The sequence below is a fragment of the Pan troglodytes genome, chromosome 15, assembly GCF_028858775.2.
Source record: "Pan troglodytes isolate AG18354 chromosome 15, NHGRI_mPanTro3-v2.0_pri, whole genome shotgun sequence".
Lineage (NCBI taxonomy): Eukaryota > Metazoa > Chordata > Mammalia > Primates > Hominidae > Pan > Pan troglodytes.
Window position 1 is genome coordinate 78,911,811 of NC_072413.2, and position 17,299 is coordinate 78,929,109.

Sequence of the window (17,299 nt, forward strand, 5' to 3'; positions counted from 1 at the left end):
ATTTTAAAAGTTATGCTAAGGAAAGAAAATTGTCTTATTAATTCTCATAGCAATTTGTTGAGCAATTTGTTGAGCAGACTATTAGAACATGGTTAGCCCTAAGGCATGTTCCAATTTGCTGAACTGAAACTGTAGGCATAAGAGTTTTTGCCTACATTATAATTGCCACTAAGCCAATTTCATGCTGTCTAAATCTTGATATAAAATGTTATAGGTTTCAGCATACCACTTTTGTTCCCAGCAAAGGTGGAGTAACAGAGACCAGATTTACCCTCCCACCAGAATTATACCAAAAAAACAGGCAAGATATACGAAGCAATGCTTTTCAAGGCAGCGGCTATCATACCAAGAAAGACCATGATCCCTGAAAGACAGGAAACAAATAAAGCAAGCCTTATGATTGCCGCAACTTACTGCCTTGAGAGAGTTTCCAAGTCATGGTGCAAGGAGAGCGAACCCAGGCAGAGTCCAGTGGATGCTTTAATTGGGGAGACAAAGCTGAGAGTTTGGGAAGATGCAGGTAGGTGGAGTTTGCAGGACAAACTACGGGAGGTAGAGAGCTATGTAGAGAGAAAACTTCCGAGAACTATAAAGGGTCTCCATGGAAGATTCAGCAGAGTACTAATCATTACACACACGTGAAAAAAATGAGGCTGGAGAAAAAAGCAACTAGCAAGATTGGAGGTAAAATTGTCTGTTGCTCACAGGGGACCAGGAAGAGTGACTCCTCCCACCAGCCAGATTTGAAATCCTCATAATTCATGGAACACTGGATAGAGTAATCAGAAGGGTATTGCCTCAGGAATGAGGAATAATTAGCCCTAGATTATATGCTGTGCTAGTCCCACCTAATAAAGCTTAAAACCAAGATCCACAAATCCCAAATTGTTTCAAAGTAATTTACATCTGACAACAAATCTCAAGAATATTTACATGAATGCAATAATTCCAGTGCCAAAAAGGGTAATATTTACAATATCTGCCATCCAAACAAAAATTATCAGGCATACAAAGAATAGAAAATGCAACCCATTTTCAGGAGAAAAATCAACCAATCTAAACTGACCCAGAATTGACAAAAATATATATATATTCAAATTATCAAACAAGGACACTGTTGTATGTTGAGTTTTGTTCCCCAAAAAGATATCTTGAAATTCTAATGCCCAGTATCTGTGAATGTGACCTTATTTGGGAATAGCATCTTTAACGATATTTAAATTAAGTTGAGGTTATAATGGATTAGCATGGACCCAAATATAATGACTGATGTCCTTGTAGGAAGAGGGAAATTTGGACACAGAGACACACAAAGAGAACACCTGATGATGACAGAGGAGAGATTGCAGTGATATAACCCAAAAGATGTCAAGGATTCCCAGCGACCACTAGAAGCTAGGAACAGTCAAGGAAACATCCACCCACAGAACTCTCAGAGGAAGTATGCCCCACCAACACCTTAACTTTAGACTTCTAGCCTCCAGAACTGTGAACAAATTAATTTATCTTGTTTTAAGCCATCAAGTTTGTGGTACTTTGTTACAGCAGCCCTAGGAAACTAAGATAGATATCAAGGCAATTATTGTATTTTAGATGTTCAAAAAGTATTATATAAAGAGACATGGAAAATATGAAAAAAGCCCCAAGTTGAACTTCTGGAGATGGAAATCCATTTTATGAGATAAAAAAGACGTTGGATGGGATTAGTGGCCAATTAAATATTACGGGAGGACAAAAAAGAATACTGAATTTGAAGACATAGCAAAAGAAACAATCCATAATCAAAGACAAAAAGAAAAATAATTTTTTACTGAGAAAAGCATCAATATTCTGTTTGTGAGACAATTTCAATGAGCCTAATAAGTGCAATAATTGGAATGCTCAAAGGAGAGGAAAGTGATAAGGGGGAAAATCATATATGCAGAAATGGAGAAACAATGGCTAAAAATTTTCCAAGTCTGATGAAAACCATAAACACACAAATCCAAGAATCTCAAAATACCCCAAGCACAGGAAACTTGAAGAAAAGTACATCAAGGCACATTACAGTCAAATTGCTCTCAACCAGTGACAAAATCTGAAAAGCATCCCGAGTAAGAAAAAAAAAAAAAAGCAGATTATAAAGGAGCAAAGAAAACTTTGACATAAGATTTGTCCTTGTAAACAATGCAAGCAACAAGAAAATGAAGCAATGTTTTTAAAGTACTGAAAGTTAAAAATAATGTCAATCTATGATTCTATACCTAGTGATGATATCCTTTTTTAAAAAGAAGACAAAAGTAATACTTTTTCAGACACAGAAAAGCTGGAATAATTTATAACCAGCAGATATGTATGACAAAAAAATTAATGAATGTCATTCAAGCAAAAGGAAAGTGACAGCAGTGAAAAATATGGATCAATACTAAGGAATGAGAAAGACCAGAAGGGGTAACTGTCTTATTATTTGAATCCCTTTAAAAGATAACAACACTGTATTATGGGATTTATAACCTATGTATGAGTAAAATGTATGGCGATGGAAGCATAAAGGTTAGGCAGGAGAGGAGAAATGGAGTATAAACAAGCATTCAACAAGTATAGTGTTGATGGGTTCTTTTAAACCAAGTATAAATTGGTATAATATCAACTGAATGTGGACTATGATAACTTAAACGTACATGCTATAAACCTTAAAGCAATGAGTATAATAACCAGAGTTATAGCTAAGATTCAGCAAAGAAGATAAAACGGAATCATAAAAATTCCCTAATGACTCCAAACATATGTTTAAAATAAAAGGAGAATTGGATCAAATAACAATGGAGAAATAGAAAACTAATAGCAAGATTATTCACTTAAATGTAATGTGAATAATGACATTAAATGTAAATGATCTATACAAACCAAACAAAAGGCAGAGATGGTGAGACTGAAAGCAAGACCGAACTCTATGCTATTTATAATAACTGCACATTTAATATAAAAACTCAAAGAGGTTAAAGTATGAAAAAATCATACCATGATAACGCGATCAAAAGAAAGTTGGATTGGCTCTACCAATAACAGAAAAGTAGATTGAAGAGCAAAGGATATCACAAGGTATAAAGAAGGCCATTTAATAACAATGAAGGGAACAAGAAAATAATAGTCCCAAACACGTATTTACCTAATAATAGAACTTCAAAATACATGAACTTTAAATTGCATGAAGAAAAACCTGATAGAAATGCAATGAGGGGGAAAAAAAAACAAATTCCCAATTGTAGTAAAAAATTTCAGTACCCATGTCTCAACAATTGATATGACAAGTAGACTTTAAAATTAGCAAAAATACAAAAGACTTAAACAATACTATCAACAACTTGACCTAATCACATTTGTAGAACACACAACTCCACAAAAGCTGATCACTTATTTTTTTTTCAAGTACACACTGAACATTTTACCAAGATTGACCATATTCTGAATCATAAAATGAGTCTCACTAAATTTGAAAGTGTTCAAGTTATACAAACTATTTTCCCTGTCTATAATAGAATTAATTTACAAATTAACAACAGAATATCTGAGAATTCCTCAAATATTTGGAAACTAAACCACATGCTTCTAAAGAATCAAGGAAGAAATCTAAAAGAAAAACTAAAAAGTATTTTAAACTGAATACAAATGAAATTACAAGATATCGAAACCTGTGAGGTGTCTCTAAAGTAGTATAGGGAAAGTCTACAGCACTACACACATACAATATTATACAAGAACAATGGCCTCAAATCAGTGACCTCCGTCTTAAGAAACCTCACCTTAAGAAGTAAAGAAGAGCCAATTAAACCCCAAGTAGGCAGAGTAATAAAATAATAAAGATCAGAGCATATATCAATGAAATAGAGCACAAAAAAATAGAGAATCTAAGAAACAAAAATTTGCTTCTTTGAGAATATGAATAAAATTGATAAACCTCTGGATAAAGTACTTAGGCGAAAAAAAGAAGATACAAATTATCAATATCAGGTATGACAGAGTTGACGTTAGAATAGATTATATAAATAAAAGAGGATAAGAGAATATTATGAACAAACTCATGCCAATAAATTCAACAATTTAGATGAAATAGACAATTCATTATATGACACAAACTGCCCAGGCTACCTCAAGAAGAATTACATGACTTGAATAGCCCTAAATCTATGTTAAGAAACTGGATTTATAGTTTAAAAACCTTCCAATAAGGAAAATGCAAGGTTCCAACAGCTTCACTGGAGAATTCTACCAAATAAGTAAGAAAGGAATATCAGTTCTACACAAACTCCTATAGAAATTTAAAGAGGAAGGAATATTTCCCAACTTATTCTGTGATGGAAGAATTAATTGCCCTCATACCAAAATTTGACAAAGAAGTTACAGAAAAGAAAATAACAGACTACTATCCCTTGTGAACGTCTATGTAAAACTTTTAAACAGAATTTTAGCAAATCCAATGAAGGAGTATATTAAAAAGATGATAAACACGGCCGGGCACGGTGGCGCATGCCTGTAATCCCAGCACTTTGGGAGGCTGGGGCGGGCGGATCACGAGATCAGGAGTTCCAGACCAGCCTGGCCAACATGGTGAAATCCGGTCTCCACTAAAGATACAAAAAATTAACCGGGCGTGGTGGCGGGCGCCTGTAATCCCAGCTACTCTGGAGGCTGAGGCAGGAGAATCCCTTGAGCCCGGGAGGCGGAGGTTGCAGTGAGCCAAGATCGTGCCATTGCACTCCAGCCTGGGCGACAGGGCGAGACTCCGTCTCAAACAAACAAACAAAAAAAGGATAAATACATCATGATCAAGTGAGATTTATTCCTGCAATTCAAGGTGGGTTTAACATTCGAAAATCGATCACTATGATTCACCACATTAATAAACTACCATGGAACCATCACCACAAACAAGATTTAAAACAGTTTTATTACCCACAAAATTCTCTGGTGTTCATTTGTAGTCAGCCCTACCCTAGGCCTTTGCAACCGCTGATCTTTTTCCTGTCCCTATAGTTTTGCCTTTTTGAGAAAGCTATATAAATGAATCACTAATATGAATAATTACATATAAATACGTAATATTTTGAGTTTGGCTTTTTTCACTTAACATTATGCATTCAAGATTTGTTCCATAACAATACCATGGTGATTTTTAAAAAAACAACAACAAAAGCCCGGGTGCAGTGGCTCAAGCCTGTAATCCCAGCACTTTAGGAGGCCGAGGCGGGCGGATCACGAGGTCAGGAGATCGAGACCAGCCTGACTAACACAGTGAAACCCCGTCTCTACTAAAATTACGAAAAAATTAGCCGGGCGTGGTGGCGGGCGCCTGTAGTCTCAGCTACTCGGGAGGCTGAGGCAGCAGAAATGCTTGAACCTCGGAGGCAAAGGTTGCAGTGAGCCGAGATCGCGCCATTGCACTCCAGCCTGGGCGACGGAGCAAGACTCTGTTTCAAAAGAAAAAAAAAAAAGAAAATAAAATTTGTGCATGTTGTATCAGCAGTTCATTCATTTTTATTGCAGAATAGTATTCCAATGTGGAGGTATCAGAGTTTGTTTATCCATTATCTAGTCGCGAGACACTTGGTTCGTTTAGTGGTTCTGAATAAAGCTTCCGTAAAATTTGGAATACACATATTTTAAATGTACGGTTTAATGAATTTTGATAAATGTATACATCCACTTAACCTCCAGCCTAATTAAGATATGGAAACCCTGTGTGTTCCCTCCTGTCTTTTTCTAGTCAATCTTTCTTAACCTTTATTCTGATTCCCATAACCACAACTTTTTCCTTCCTGTCCTAGCCAAGTTCATATAAAAGGAATTACGCAGTATAGAAGGAATTGACATTCCTTTTATCCCAAGAGGATTAAGTGATTGAAGACTTTTAAGAAGGAAATAGGCACAATCTGATTTATGTTTGTAATGATCTTTTTGGCTACTGTGCGAAGAATGGTGAGTATGCCACTTAAGTATTATTTTTCTTCCCATCTTCCAGGGGGAATATGACTCAACAAAATTCTTGGGTCGACCAGAATTTCCATACTGGACCCATTAAGGGAACCCGGAATTATTTCTGCCATTCCCGATTATTCCCAGCAGATGGCCCCAAAGTTCAGTTCCTGAATTGCCTCGGGGAGCCGCGGGCTGCAACGTGAGGCGGCCGCTGCCAGTCGACTCAAGCGCCGGAGTGGCCCCTGCAGTTGGATAGCAACGAGAATCCTCCAGGGGTGCAGGGCGACGGCTTCGGCCGCACCGCGGGCTAGCCAGGGCTGCGTGCCCGCCTCTGACCCTCAGCAGAGGTGTCTCTGGCCAGGAGGAGCTGAAGTTCTGCAGGACATTGGTCCGCCCGCGGACAGTCCACTCCGCGGGGACTTTCTCTGGATAAGGAGTGCGTGCGAGTGGCTCCCAGGCAGACAGGGTGTCTAGAAGGCTACACGCGAGGGAAGGTGGCTCCTTGGATTTAAAGAGGAGGAAAGGAGGGGGCATCTAAACTAGGCTTTGAAGAGAACTAATGGGAGGGGCGCCCGGGGGAGGGGGGCGGGCTGGAAAACAGAGGGGACAGCCAGGACTGGTGTTGGGTGTCAGGGAACAGACGGAGCGGACTGCGTGGGTCCAGCCAAGGAAAGTGAAGCAAGCAGGCTTGTTTGGGTCAAGGTTGCCTAGGGAAGCGGAGCACTTAAGTGCCTCTTTTTCCCCTTCTCCAGCCTCTTCCACAGTGGTGAGGTCACAGCCCCTTGGAGCCCTCCCTCTTCCCACCCCTCCCGCTCCCGGGTCTCCTTTGGCCTGGGGTAACCCGAGGTGCAGAGCTGAGAATGAGGCGATTTCGGAGGATGGAGAAATAGCCCCGAGTCCCGTGGAAAATGAGGCCGGCGGACTTGCTGCAGCTGGTGCTGCTGCTCGACCTGCCCAGGGACCTGGGCGGAATGGGGTGTTCGTCTCCACCCTGCGAGTGCCATCAGGAGGAGGACTTCAGAGTCACCTGCAAGGATATTCAACGCATCCCCAGCTTACCGCCCAGTACGCAGACTCTGTGAGTACCCGGGAGAGATCAGGGTAGGACCCAGAGACCAAGGGCATCTGCAGAGGTGGCCCGAAGTGCACAAAAGCAGCTCAATAACAGCCCGAAGTAGTGTGTGTGAGTGTGTGTGTGAGTGAATGTCTGTGTGTGTAGATGTGTGTGTGTGCTAAAAACTTAATCGCCCACACTTGGGAAGGTATCATTGTTGACATCCTCATTCCCAACACAGAAAAATGTTACAAAACTTTGGTGTACGATGACCGTGAGAGCTGTTCTTTCCAACAAGCTGCTATTCAGCACTTTGCCTAACCCTGGTTGAATCTGTTTTATTTGAATTAATAAGGATAATGGCATCTCAGGAACTGACCTTTTTGATCTTACCTTGGGTAATAAAAAATTGCAAAAATATGTATTTCTCCTTTTTGTTTCTCTTGATGGGAGGTTATCTTAGCAGTTCTGCTGATTCATCCAATTGTTGACAAAGGTTTAAGCAGGGGCCCTTTTTAAAATGAACTATCTATACAGTATCTGTAAGTTACTTACTCAAATGTGAACTGCCAGTGAAATAGTACGTCCAGAACCCTGCTTTGTGATAGAAGTATAAAGAAATGAAATTTCATAAAAGTATAGTACATTTATCTGCATGTTAAATGTTACCAGATTAGAAACCTGATGTTAAATAAGATTATACACACACAACCTGTTTCTTAACAGCAATTTAAATCAGTGATCATTGAAACTGTAGACAAAACCAAGGGAATAAAGTCTGTCTTGATTGGTTAAAAATAGAAAGAAAGGACAGTAAAACAACCTAGGCTGGTTAAATCCAGTTAAGATAAAAAAAATGCAGGTTATTAAAGAAAATGTTGATAGATGAAAAGAAATGGGAAAGTTGCACCTCTAGATTTTCTCAAGAATTTAGCTCATAAAGACTATTTAACAGTAGATGAATATTTCAGCACAGAAATATATTTCTGTGCTCAGAGATACCCTAGTGTCTTAGCACACCTGAATTAATTAGTTCAATAACCTCCAAACAGTGTAGTAGTCATTCTCCATGCTGCCACCACAGAATAAAATGTGTAAAAGGTATAATGGCCTCTTGATTACACCTCTACATGGGTTGCTTGTCACCTCTAGAATAAAATTCTTTTGTGCAGCCTACCAGATCTTTCAAGACCTAGTTAAGTCTTTCCAACCTCATTGCTCCTAATTTCTCTAACTTCCCCCTCCTGCTGAGAAGAACTTCTGGCGCCTCCCCAAAGGTCCCTGCTGTTACAGCTGCCCTTGCCTTTCTTCCCACTTTCTGGCCCCTCTGCCTAAAGCACATTTCCCCCATTTCTTCACCCAGCTAATGCCTACTCCCAGATCCAGATCCTGGATCAACCCTGCAGGAAGCTTCTCCTGACCCATGACCTTTAGGCTGGGTAAGCTATACCCCCCTTCCCAACAGCGTTCTGTGCATGAACCTAACCCTAGCCCTTAGACATTGTCTACTTTCTTGTAACTTGTTATTTATTTGCATGTCCACCCAAGCAGGACACAAGCTTCTCTAACATAGGGACACTGCCATTCAACCCTGAATTCCTGAAACCCTGGAACTACTTAGACACTCAAAAAAAAAAAAAAAAAAAAAAAAGCTTAAGTGAATAAATAAACAAATGAATATGCCAGGTCTCTGAATGTCCACTGTATGTTGGGGAGAAAGAAATCCAAAGACATCACTTCTTCAGAGACTTCTTTAACAGTGGCAGAAATTCAAGTCATTGAAGAGAGATGTGGCTCTGACAGTGAAAAGGAACTCGTAGACATCCTGTTTAAAATTCCACCAAAAGTTGAGAAAGAAAGGGTAATGGAGAATGAGCAATGGAACAGGAGTCAGGAAACCAGCATTCTCTTCAGCCCTTCTTTACTAACCATGAAATTGTGTAAGATGACTGATTTGGAAGGAGCCAAATTTCCTTCTGGGTAAAAGAGAATGTTCAACTAGGTGCTTTCTAGGTGATGACATGATGCTGATGAGAATAGTCTGAGGGAAGGCACTGAATCACAAGAAAAAGACATAAAGACAGTGACAAGGAGGATCTGCCCTTGAGAATAATGGAGAGGGAGGTAGTATGTCCTGAAGAATAAAGTTATTCTGAGATCGAAAAGAGAAACCTGATGAAAAGTGTGGGTAAAACAAAATGGTAGTCTCCTTTGAACAATGGCTACTACCATCTGCAACAGTAGAAAAATGATTTTTAAATCTTTTGGGGGTGGTAGAACTCTTCTGTTGAAGGAAAGTATATGAGAGAAGTAAAACATGTAAAGCTAACAATTATATTTTGTTTACTTACGGGGGGGAGTCCTGTTCTCAGCACTTTGCATGAACTCACGCAGTGAATCCTCACCAAATCCAATTAAGTAGATGATGTTATTATCCTCACTTTATAGATGAGGACCTTGAGGCACAAAAATAAAATGAAGTAATTTGCTCAATGTTGCACAGCTTGTAAGTGGTGAAGTCAGGATTTGAATATCATATCATCAACTATGGAGCCTGCACCCTTAAGCCACCACTCTCAGATGAGAAGTGTGTCTCACCATACCAGTGTTCCCCTGATGGTCATAGGCTTTGGAGAAAAAAGTCTGAAAACAAGTCACATTCAATAAACCGACTGATAACCTCGGGGGCTATTCATCAGATGCAAGCACTGAGAAAGCAGGAGGTTAGCAGGGAAAGGAAAGAAGAAGGAAGGAAGAAAGAGAGAGTGGAAGAGAGGCAAGGAGGACAAGAAAGACTAAGTTAGTCTTTCTTGACAAGAAAATCTAGATCTTTTTTTACATCTTTCTAGACAAGAAAGATCTAAGTTATGGAAGGTATTCCTTGCTGAAATAAACCAAGTTTTTGTCATTAAAAAGCCGTTCTGGGTGGTGACCTCTTTTTGGAATCTACTTAAATTATACAGGATCTACCACTGAGGCATGTTCTCTCACAAGTTTTATATTATTCAGAGTGTACCTCTTTTTAAAGTTTTTGAAGAGCTTACACTGGTTTAAAATGTAAGGTATTTTGTTCTTGTAGAGTTATTTGCATTACTTCTGCAACCTTCATCAAGATGCTGTATAACCACTTCTTAGACATTTTACAAATTATGATGGTGCCGAGAACAACTCTTTCTAAACTTTATCTTCTACTCATAGATTATTGTTCTGAAAGGTAAACAGCTCTCTTGCCCTACTACCCATATCCCAGCCCCGTGGTCTTATGGATGCAGGGGAGAGAGTTACGGACTGTGGCCCTCACTGAAGAAGTGATGCTGTATCTTTTCCTCACTCCTCCCCTCCAGAAGGGTATGATGCTTTACCTGAGTGGAAGATGAGGGAGAGCTGGGATCCCTACTTCCCCCACTGCCAGTGGAACATTCTAGAATCTTTGATGTGTAGGTAGTTTGAAAAAAATCACTCTCTTCCATTGAAAATTACTGATTTAAGGAAACTTAAATGAAGCAAGAGAATAAAATTAAAAATTTAAATGTTGGCATATAATTATAGATCATATATCTCAAAACCAAGGATAACAAGATTGACCCATCACCCTCTCTTACTCAGAAAGTTGCCATTTGTTGCCTCTGTGCATGAGAAGATCCTTCCTTCTCTGAATAAGGAGGTAGAAAGGATTTGACAACCATTCTGCACCATTCTATGTATTTGTGTGGATTCTTCCTCCAGAAAATGCTGGCACGCCTTACTATGTTGTTTTAACCCTGCTTTCAGTTTCATTATGACAGTAACTGCTACCTCTGCCTTCTCCAACCCCACTGCCATCTGTGGTCTTGGGTTTCGACGAAGTAAGTGGTTTGGACACCTGTGTGCCTTCAGATATGTTTCTGAAGGAGCTGTTGTTTTCAGGTTCTGTTTTTACTCATTTGCATTCTGCATCTGTGGCTCTAATTGAGGGACTCTCCTACTGTTTACTAAACTGAAGACAATCATTCATCATCTTTGGCATTTGTACCCTGTGTTCCATTTGTGCTGTTATTTACTCAGTATTTTTAAGTTGACTCGCTTCTCTAACTGAAATTTATTTAGGAAGATTACAAGTGGAAAATTAGCATGACTTGGTACAAATAAGAGGTAACCAGAAAACTAAAGACAGCAAAAACAAAAATATAATTAAATTCTAGCTATAGACTATTGTCTGTGAATACACTGAGCCTACAGCTGCCTTCTCTTTGTTAAAAAGGAAGCGAAGTAAGTGTTAATAAGTATTAAAGAGATAACAATCTGGCACGGTGTCCTTGGTAGTATCGAAAGGATGGAAAGACAATACAAAAAGGAATTACTTTCTCACTGTGTGATTCACTGTTATTTAATGCCAGGTGGGCACTCCACCTAAAATAATCTCATGTACCTCCAAGTCATCTTTGTTCCACACTTAAAGAAATGTGGATGTTTTGTATATTTCACAATGGTTTTAGTCACAATCAGTGGTTGTAATCTGAATAACAATTGTTTCCAAGCTAAAGAGAAGCTCCTGCTTCAACACCCACGTGCTCCCCAAACACAGCCCCACACATATAAAGGTGACTTCATTTCATATATCCAGGCTCTGTGAATTATTCTTTTCCATTCTCTCTCTCCTCTCCCATACATATGAAACACTGTTCTAAGAGGAGTGAAGAATTCTGACCTGAAAGTTAAAGGGATTTGATTTATTCACTTGGAATGAACATAATAATGAACAATAAAATGTGTCCATCATATATATATATGAGAGAGAATATATATAGAGAGGGAATATATCTGTATACCTATATGTATATATATTTAGACAGATATATATGTGTGTATTTAAATCAGTCAAGGTTTCTGATGATAAGTAACAGAAAACCAACTCTGTTTAGGTTAAGGAAGAAAAAAAATATTTTGAAAGAACATGTAATTTACAGAATTACTGTAGGACCAGGCTTTGAAAATAGGCCAAGGCCTACTGTGGGCAAGGAACTGGAGCCACAGTGAATCATCTGTTTAGGACAATTCCATGGGCAATATAGAAACCACAGCCACTGGACATCTGCGGTCTTGTAGCTGCCAGACTGTCTATGTGCTGCCATCAGTAATTTCCCAACTGTCCCTGTCTCTTTAAATATCCTACCTGGGAGTGGTATCCTGTATGGGAGCATTTGATTGGCTGGCAAGCCATAGCTGCTGGAGGTAGGAAGAGGAAGGAGGTCACCCGCCCACTTTTGGCGTCTGAAATAGGAGACGCAGAACTGGGTCCTTCTAATATTCCACACAACAGGGGATTCCCCACTGAAGAGGGGCCATATGCCCTTTACATTGCTCATCACTTCCTTCATTCTGCAAATCTTTACTAAGGACTAACTATATCCCAGACACTGTGTCACACTCTGGACTTAATGGAGAACACCACCAACATGTCCCTGTCTGCAGGGATCTTACAGTCTAGTGTGGGAGCTGCATATTAATCAAATAATTACATAAACACAGAGTTATAATTGTATAAGTGTGCTTGAGTATGCTCTTAGTAGGGGTGAGGGATACTTACTTAAACTGCAGTTCAGGGAAGGCTTTGAGCTACCTCCTGAAGAACCAGTAGGAGTTGAGTGTAAGAAGTTTCAGTGGAGCAGGTAGAAGGTGGAGATGTGGTGTTCCAAGAACTTTGAAGAATTCTGACCTGAAAGCTGAAGGGGTTTGATTTATTCACTTGGGATGAACATATTAATGGACAATAAAATTTGTTACTACTCCCTTCATAACTCAGTACAGGTTGAGGTGAATTCTGATGTCCTTGGGAGCAGTTTCTATGCCCACACAAAAAAAAACAGTTAATGGGGGTAGCTGGCTTCGTAAATTAATATTTGGTTTGTTAAAGAAATAAATGTAAAACCTAGTTCTTTATTGAGTTTTCTATGTATTTATTATTTTGTTTGGAAATCTAATCATAACAATTACTTTGAGGAGTATTTTATCATTTAATATTTTAATAACTGATTTCCCATATAGTTTAATCAAATAATAAATAATTTAAATGAAAACAAATTTAATGTATTTTATTTTAAAGTACTTGAATGCTTGATGAAACCTTCCCAATCCTTAGAAAATTTGAAAACATCTATTATATTAAACTTTATAAGTACCAGGAATCCTATGTTTTTAGATTGCCAAACTCTGGAGTGAGATCCTCCGGGTTGAATGCCTTGGTCTGCTATTTCCTAAATATGCTTTGGGAACATTGCTTAGTTCCTCTGGGCCTCAGTTTCTCCATCTATAAAAAAAGAGTAATAATAGTCCCTGACTCACCAGATTCCTGGGTGGTATGAATGAGTTAATACTGTCAACAGATAATTTTCAAAGAAAGGAAAAATTGTAACTCTCATACACCTATAAATTGAACACATGTTAAAGATTTTAATGAACTCATTGATGAGTGTATATGAATTGCCTAAGATTGCCATAACAAAGTACCACAAACTGAGTGGCTTAAAACAACAGAAATTTACTCTCTCACAGTTCTGGAAGCTAAAAGTTGGAAATCAAGGTATTGGCAGGGTCATGCTTCCTCTGAAGGCTCTTGGGACAAATCCTTTCTGGTTCTTCCTAGGGGCTGGTTGCTGTTGCCAATCCATGGCATTCCCTGCATCACTCCAATTATTGGTTTTAGGCTCACCCTCATTCACTATGGACTCAACTTAACTCATTACATCTACAAACATCGTATTTCCAAGTAAAATCACATTTTGTGGTTCCAGGTAGATATGAATTTTGGGGGCATGCTTTAACCCACCATAATGAAGAACCTGGTAAGATATTACAACTGGCTTAAAGGGTAGCCCACCAACTAGACATATTTATAGATTAGGAATATCAGAGTGACTATGCAGATGGAGGCCAAACTAGCTTCTTCCCTAGTCGGGGAGGGAAGTTCATAGAAGCTCTTCCATACGGGACAGAATTTACAATCCGTAGACAAAATTGTTTGCGTTGCTACAATTATCTACAATCTAGAAAGGTGTAAAATAATTCCCATAGAATCAGACTGAGAAACTTGGAAAGGTGTGCTCTAGTCAATACACAGCTTTTCATTGAAACACATTTTTCCCCAGTAATACATGCAAAATTATAGAAAAGTTACCACCTCCCAGTGAGCACTATACAAGTAAACTTATTAAAACCTCTAATTTCCTTTTCAACTTAAATCACAAGTCAAAATAAATTACTCAATTATACATTTTAAATTGGAATAGCAAGACCAATCTATTAGATATCCCAACTAGGTCAACAACTTCTGTTAATACAAATACTCAAAATACCAAATATATATTGATTATTCTTAAACTCAACACAAACATATTAATACTATGGGTCTGATTTAGATTCTCATTTCTATTGTTAACTCTAAATTTTCCCAAGCTAAAAAATGTTTATTAATTTTAAAAATTGATCTTCATCCCCTAATGAACTCCAGGTTCTTTATGGAACCATCCACTGGTTTCCAGGTTCCATATAGTTAGGGTTGCCCTATCCAAATGGACCCTCCTCTTACACCTGTAAGGCAGAAAATATCTTTTCTTTACCCATCACATGGTGCATGGCTGAGACCCTACAACAATAAAAAACAGATTGACAAGAAAAAAACATTAAACAACTATTAAATATAAGTTTTACATGACACAGGAGGCTTCAGTAATAAAGACCCAAAGGAACAGAGAAAACTGTATCTTTTTATGGACAGTCATACGGATTGGAGGACAAAAGGATATGATCGAATGGTAATAAACTGTGGTCTGTGGGGCAGATCTTAGCAAGTCTTATTTGTTCAAATTCATCTTGGTGTCTTTGTGTCTTCATTCCTTTTCTCCTGGTGTAGGGAGAGCCCCTCTGAAATGAGGGTCTTAAGACCTACTTTAGACGAAGACCAGAGAATTGTCTGATGACCTGATTCAGGGGAGAAGGGCAGGAAAAAGTCGGAGAGACCTTCTGTTTCTGTTGTTTTCTCAAATGCCAAGGTGTCACATTTGGGGATAGAATGTCTTGAACCCCATTACATCTGTCATTCAAGTGTAGTTAATAGCATTCCTTTCACTCTCAAAGGTGTCCCAATTTGGGGGATAAATTTCTAATACTAATAGATCTTCCTATTAGACCATTAAGTCCAGAGGCCCGTGGGACATGCTCAGCCTTGTGTTTCATTGCCGTAGGTGGGAGTCTATCACTTAAAAGAAGGTTGGTCTCAGCCAGGTGGGGTGGCTCACGCCTGTAATCTCAGCACTTTGAGAGGCGGAGCGGGGGCGGATCACAAGGTCAGGAGATCGAGACCATCCTGGTTAACACGGTGAAACCCCGTGTTTAAAAGTCCAACCTCAACAATCAGATCAGTTTTGATGAGGCCAAGACCATTCAGACATGATATCAGAGGCCTAGATCCAGAATGTCCAGTTATTTTCATCTGTGTGAACAAATTAGCTATCCTGGGGCCTAAGTCTATTTTCTTAGATCACCTCTGATGAAGTAGTAAGCATAGAAAACTAATTCGTAATACATAAAACATATTGGTAAATGAATTAGTTTTGTCTGAATTTATCAGTCAATTTACTAGAGTAGTAGTTTTTTGTCCAGAGCTGAGAAATTAAGTTGAATTGATCTATTTGATTATTTCAGTGTTTCCTGGTTATACAAAGTGTGTTTGTTACCCTTCAGACTAAGGTTTATTAGACAAAAGTTCATGGGCCTCCAGGAGTTCGTGGTTGCGCTCTTAGGAATCTGTGGTTGTGTGAAAATTTGTCCCCATCAGTGCATTTCTGAGACTCTATAACTTTCCTTAGATCTTCAAAGGTGTCCTTGACCCCTCACAAGTTAAGAAATTCTGCTTTGGAATAATTTGGCATTTTGTAAGTGTACTCACTATGACTCAATCTTTTTATTATATTACAAACAACCCTAACAGACATATTTTAACAATAAATGAAAATCGCCTGACCTTTGTGTGGCAAGCTGTCACAGTTAGTTACTACTTGAGACTGTCATTTTGACAGTTACTACTGTTACTACTTGAGACCGTCACTAGGACAGTTACTACTGTTACTACTTGAGACCGTCATTGTGAGAATGAACAAAGGAATGAACGTAGAAATGAAAAAGTAAGACAAAAGAAACTGTTTTAAAGAAGGTGTCCAGGGGAAGAAGAAGAGAGCTCCCTGCTTCTAGTGAGCAAAGGCAGCCCCTGAGCTTCCACAGCCCTTTGTATTTATTGGGTAGCAAGGGCAGGGAGGAGGAGGTAACGATTGGTCGGCTGCTTAATTGATCATGGGTTCATATTGTTACTAACAGGCTTCAGATGTACCTAATTACAAGAAACACTGCGCTTGGGGTGTGACTGCCCTCAGCATTCCTTCTGGGTGGAGGACGCACTTTTGTCAGTTTGCCAACATTCTGCATTTATGAGAACAGTTTGCTGTTTACTCATAGAGCCTCCAGTGGTATAGTGAGTTGATCACGACCCTCACTCTTTCAGCCTGCAACACCTTTGAATGTCATGGTTTTCCTTCCGAACATGTTATTGTGGTGATTACTTTCTTCATGGCTCACACTTAGCCTGTCCCTTGATAGGCTCTTCACACAGAAGTTCACTGAATGTTGCCACTTTTTCAAGTCAATAGTTGACAGATTTTTTCAAGTTTCTAATGCCTCCTACATGATGGTAAATTCTTCATACTGACTCTGTTTCCATTTTTACTGAAGCTGGTCAACATACTTAATTACTCTCTTTCATTACATTAATTAAAAAATAGCATTTGAAAATTTTAAGAATGAGCAAAATGGTCCCATTTGTTCAAAATTATAGATTGAGTTTTAAAGTGTTCCATTTAGATATCAGACCCTACTTACTTGGCTTCATTTCTGTATGAACCTTTAAGAACATTTAGGGTATTCCAGAAATTTTCAAAATAATTTTTTAATTACAAAGTTGGCACTTGTGATTTTTAAGACATAAATATTGTTCTCTTATATGTGGTGACAGGTATATGTGCTCTGGATTTTTATAGCACAGTCCCATTGAAAAGACTGCCATCAGAATGTACCAGAAATTCAAATATTTCATCATCCTTTTAATCTAAACTTCCCACATCACTTGCGCACCTGGAAAGAGCTTCCTTATGTCCAAATTTTTCTTTCAGAAAACATGATCTCTGTATTTATATGACACATGAAGCTTTTGGCTTATATTTTGTAGGCATTAACTTAATCTTACCCTTGCCTGTGTGTTCTCAT

The 17,299-nt window shown here is 38.7% G+C and overlaps 2 protein-coding genes across 11 annotated transcripts in view; one reads left to right on the forward strand and one right to left on the reverse strand.

Moving 5' to 3' along the window:
* Positions 1-10,860, reverse strand: part of CEP128 (centrosomal protein 128) — a 484,430-nt gene extending 473,570 nt beyond the window's left edge. For 5 of the 7 annotated variants that reach the window (XM_063793854.1, XM_016926509.4, XM_063793851.1 and 2 more), the window contains exons 1-2: positions 10,612-10,860; positions 9,361-9,465 (exon numbers count right to left, since the gene is read on the reverse strand). The gene's annotated coding sequence lies outside the window, so the exon portion shown is untranslated. Of the gene's footprint in view, positions 1-9,360; positions 9,601-10,611 lie in introns of those variants that run through there. The other 2 variants (XM_063793852.1, XM_063793850.1) reach the window with 2 other exon arrangements.
* Positions 6,202-17,299, forward strand: part of TSHR (thyroid stimulating hormone receptor) — a 189,741-nt gene continuing 178,643 nt past the window's right edge. For 2 of the 4 annotated variants that reach the window (XM_063793858.1, XM_510100.6), the window contains exons 1-2: positions 6,202-6,391; positions 6,708-7,033. In XM_063793858.1, the coding sequence (XP_063649928.1) occupies positions 6,864-7,033 (170 nt within the window). In that variant the 5' untranslated portion in view covers positions 6,202-6,391; positions 6,708-6,863. The other 2 variants (XM_009428236.4, XM_009428238.4) reach the window with 1 other exon arrangement.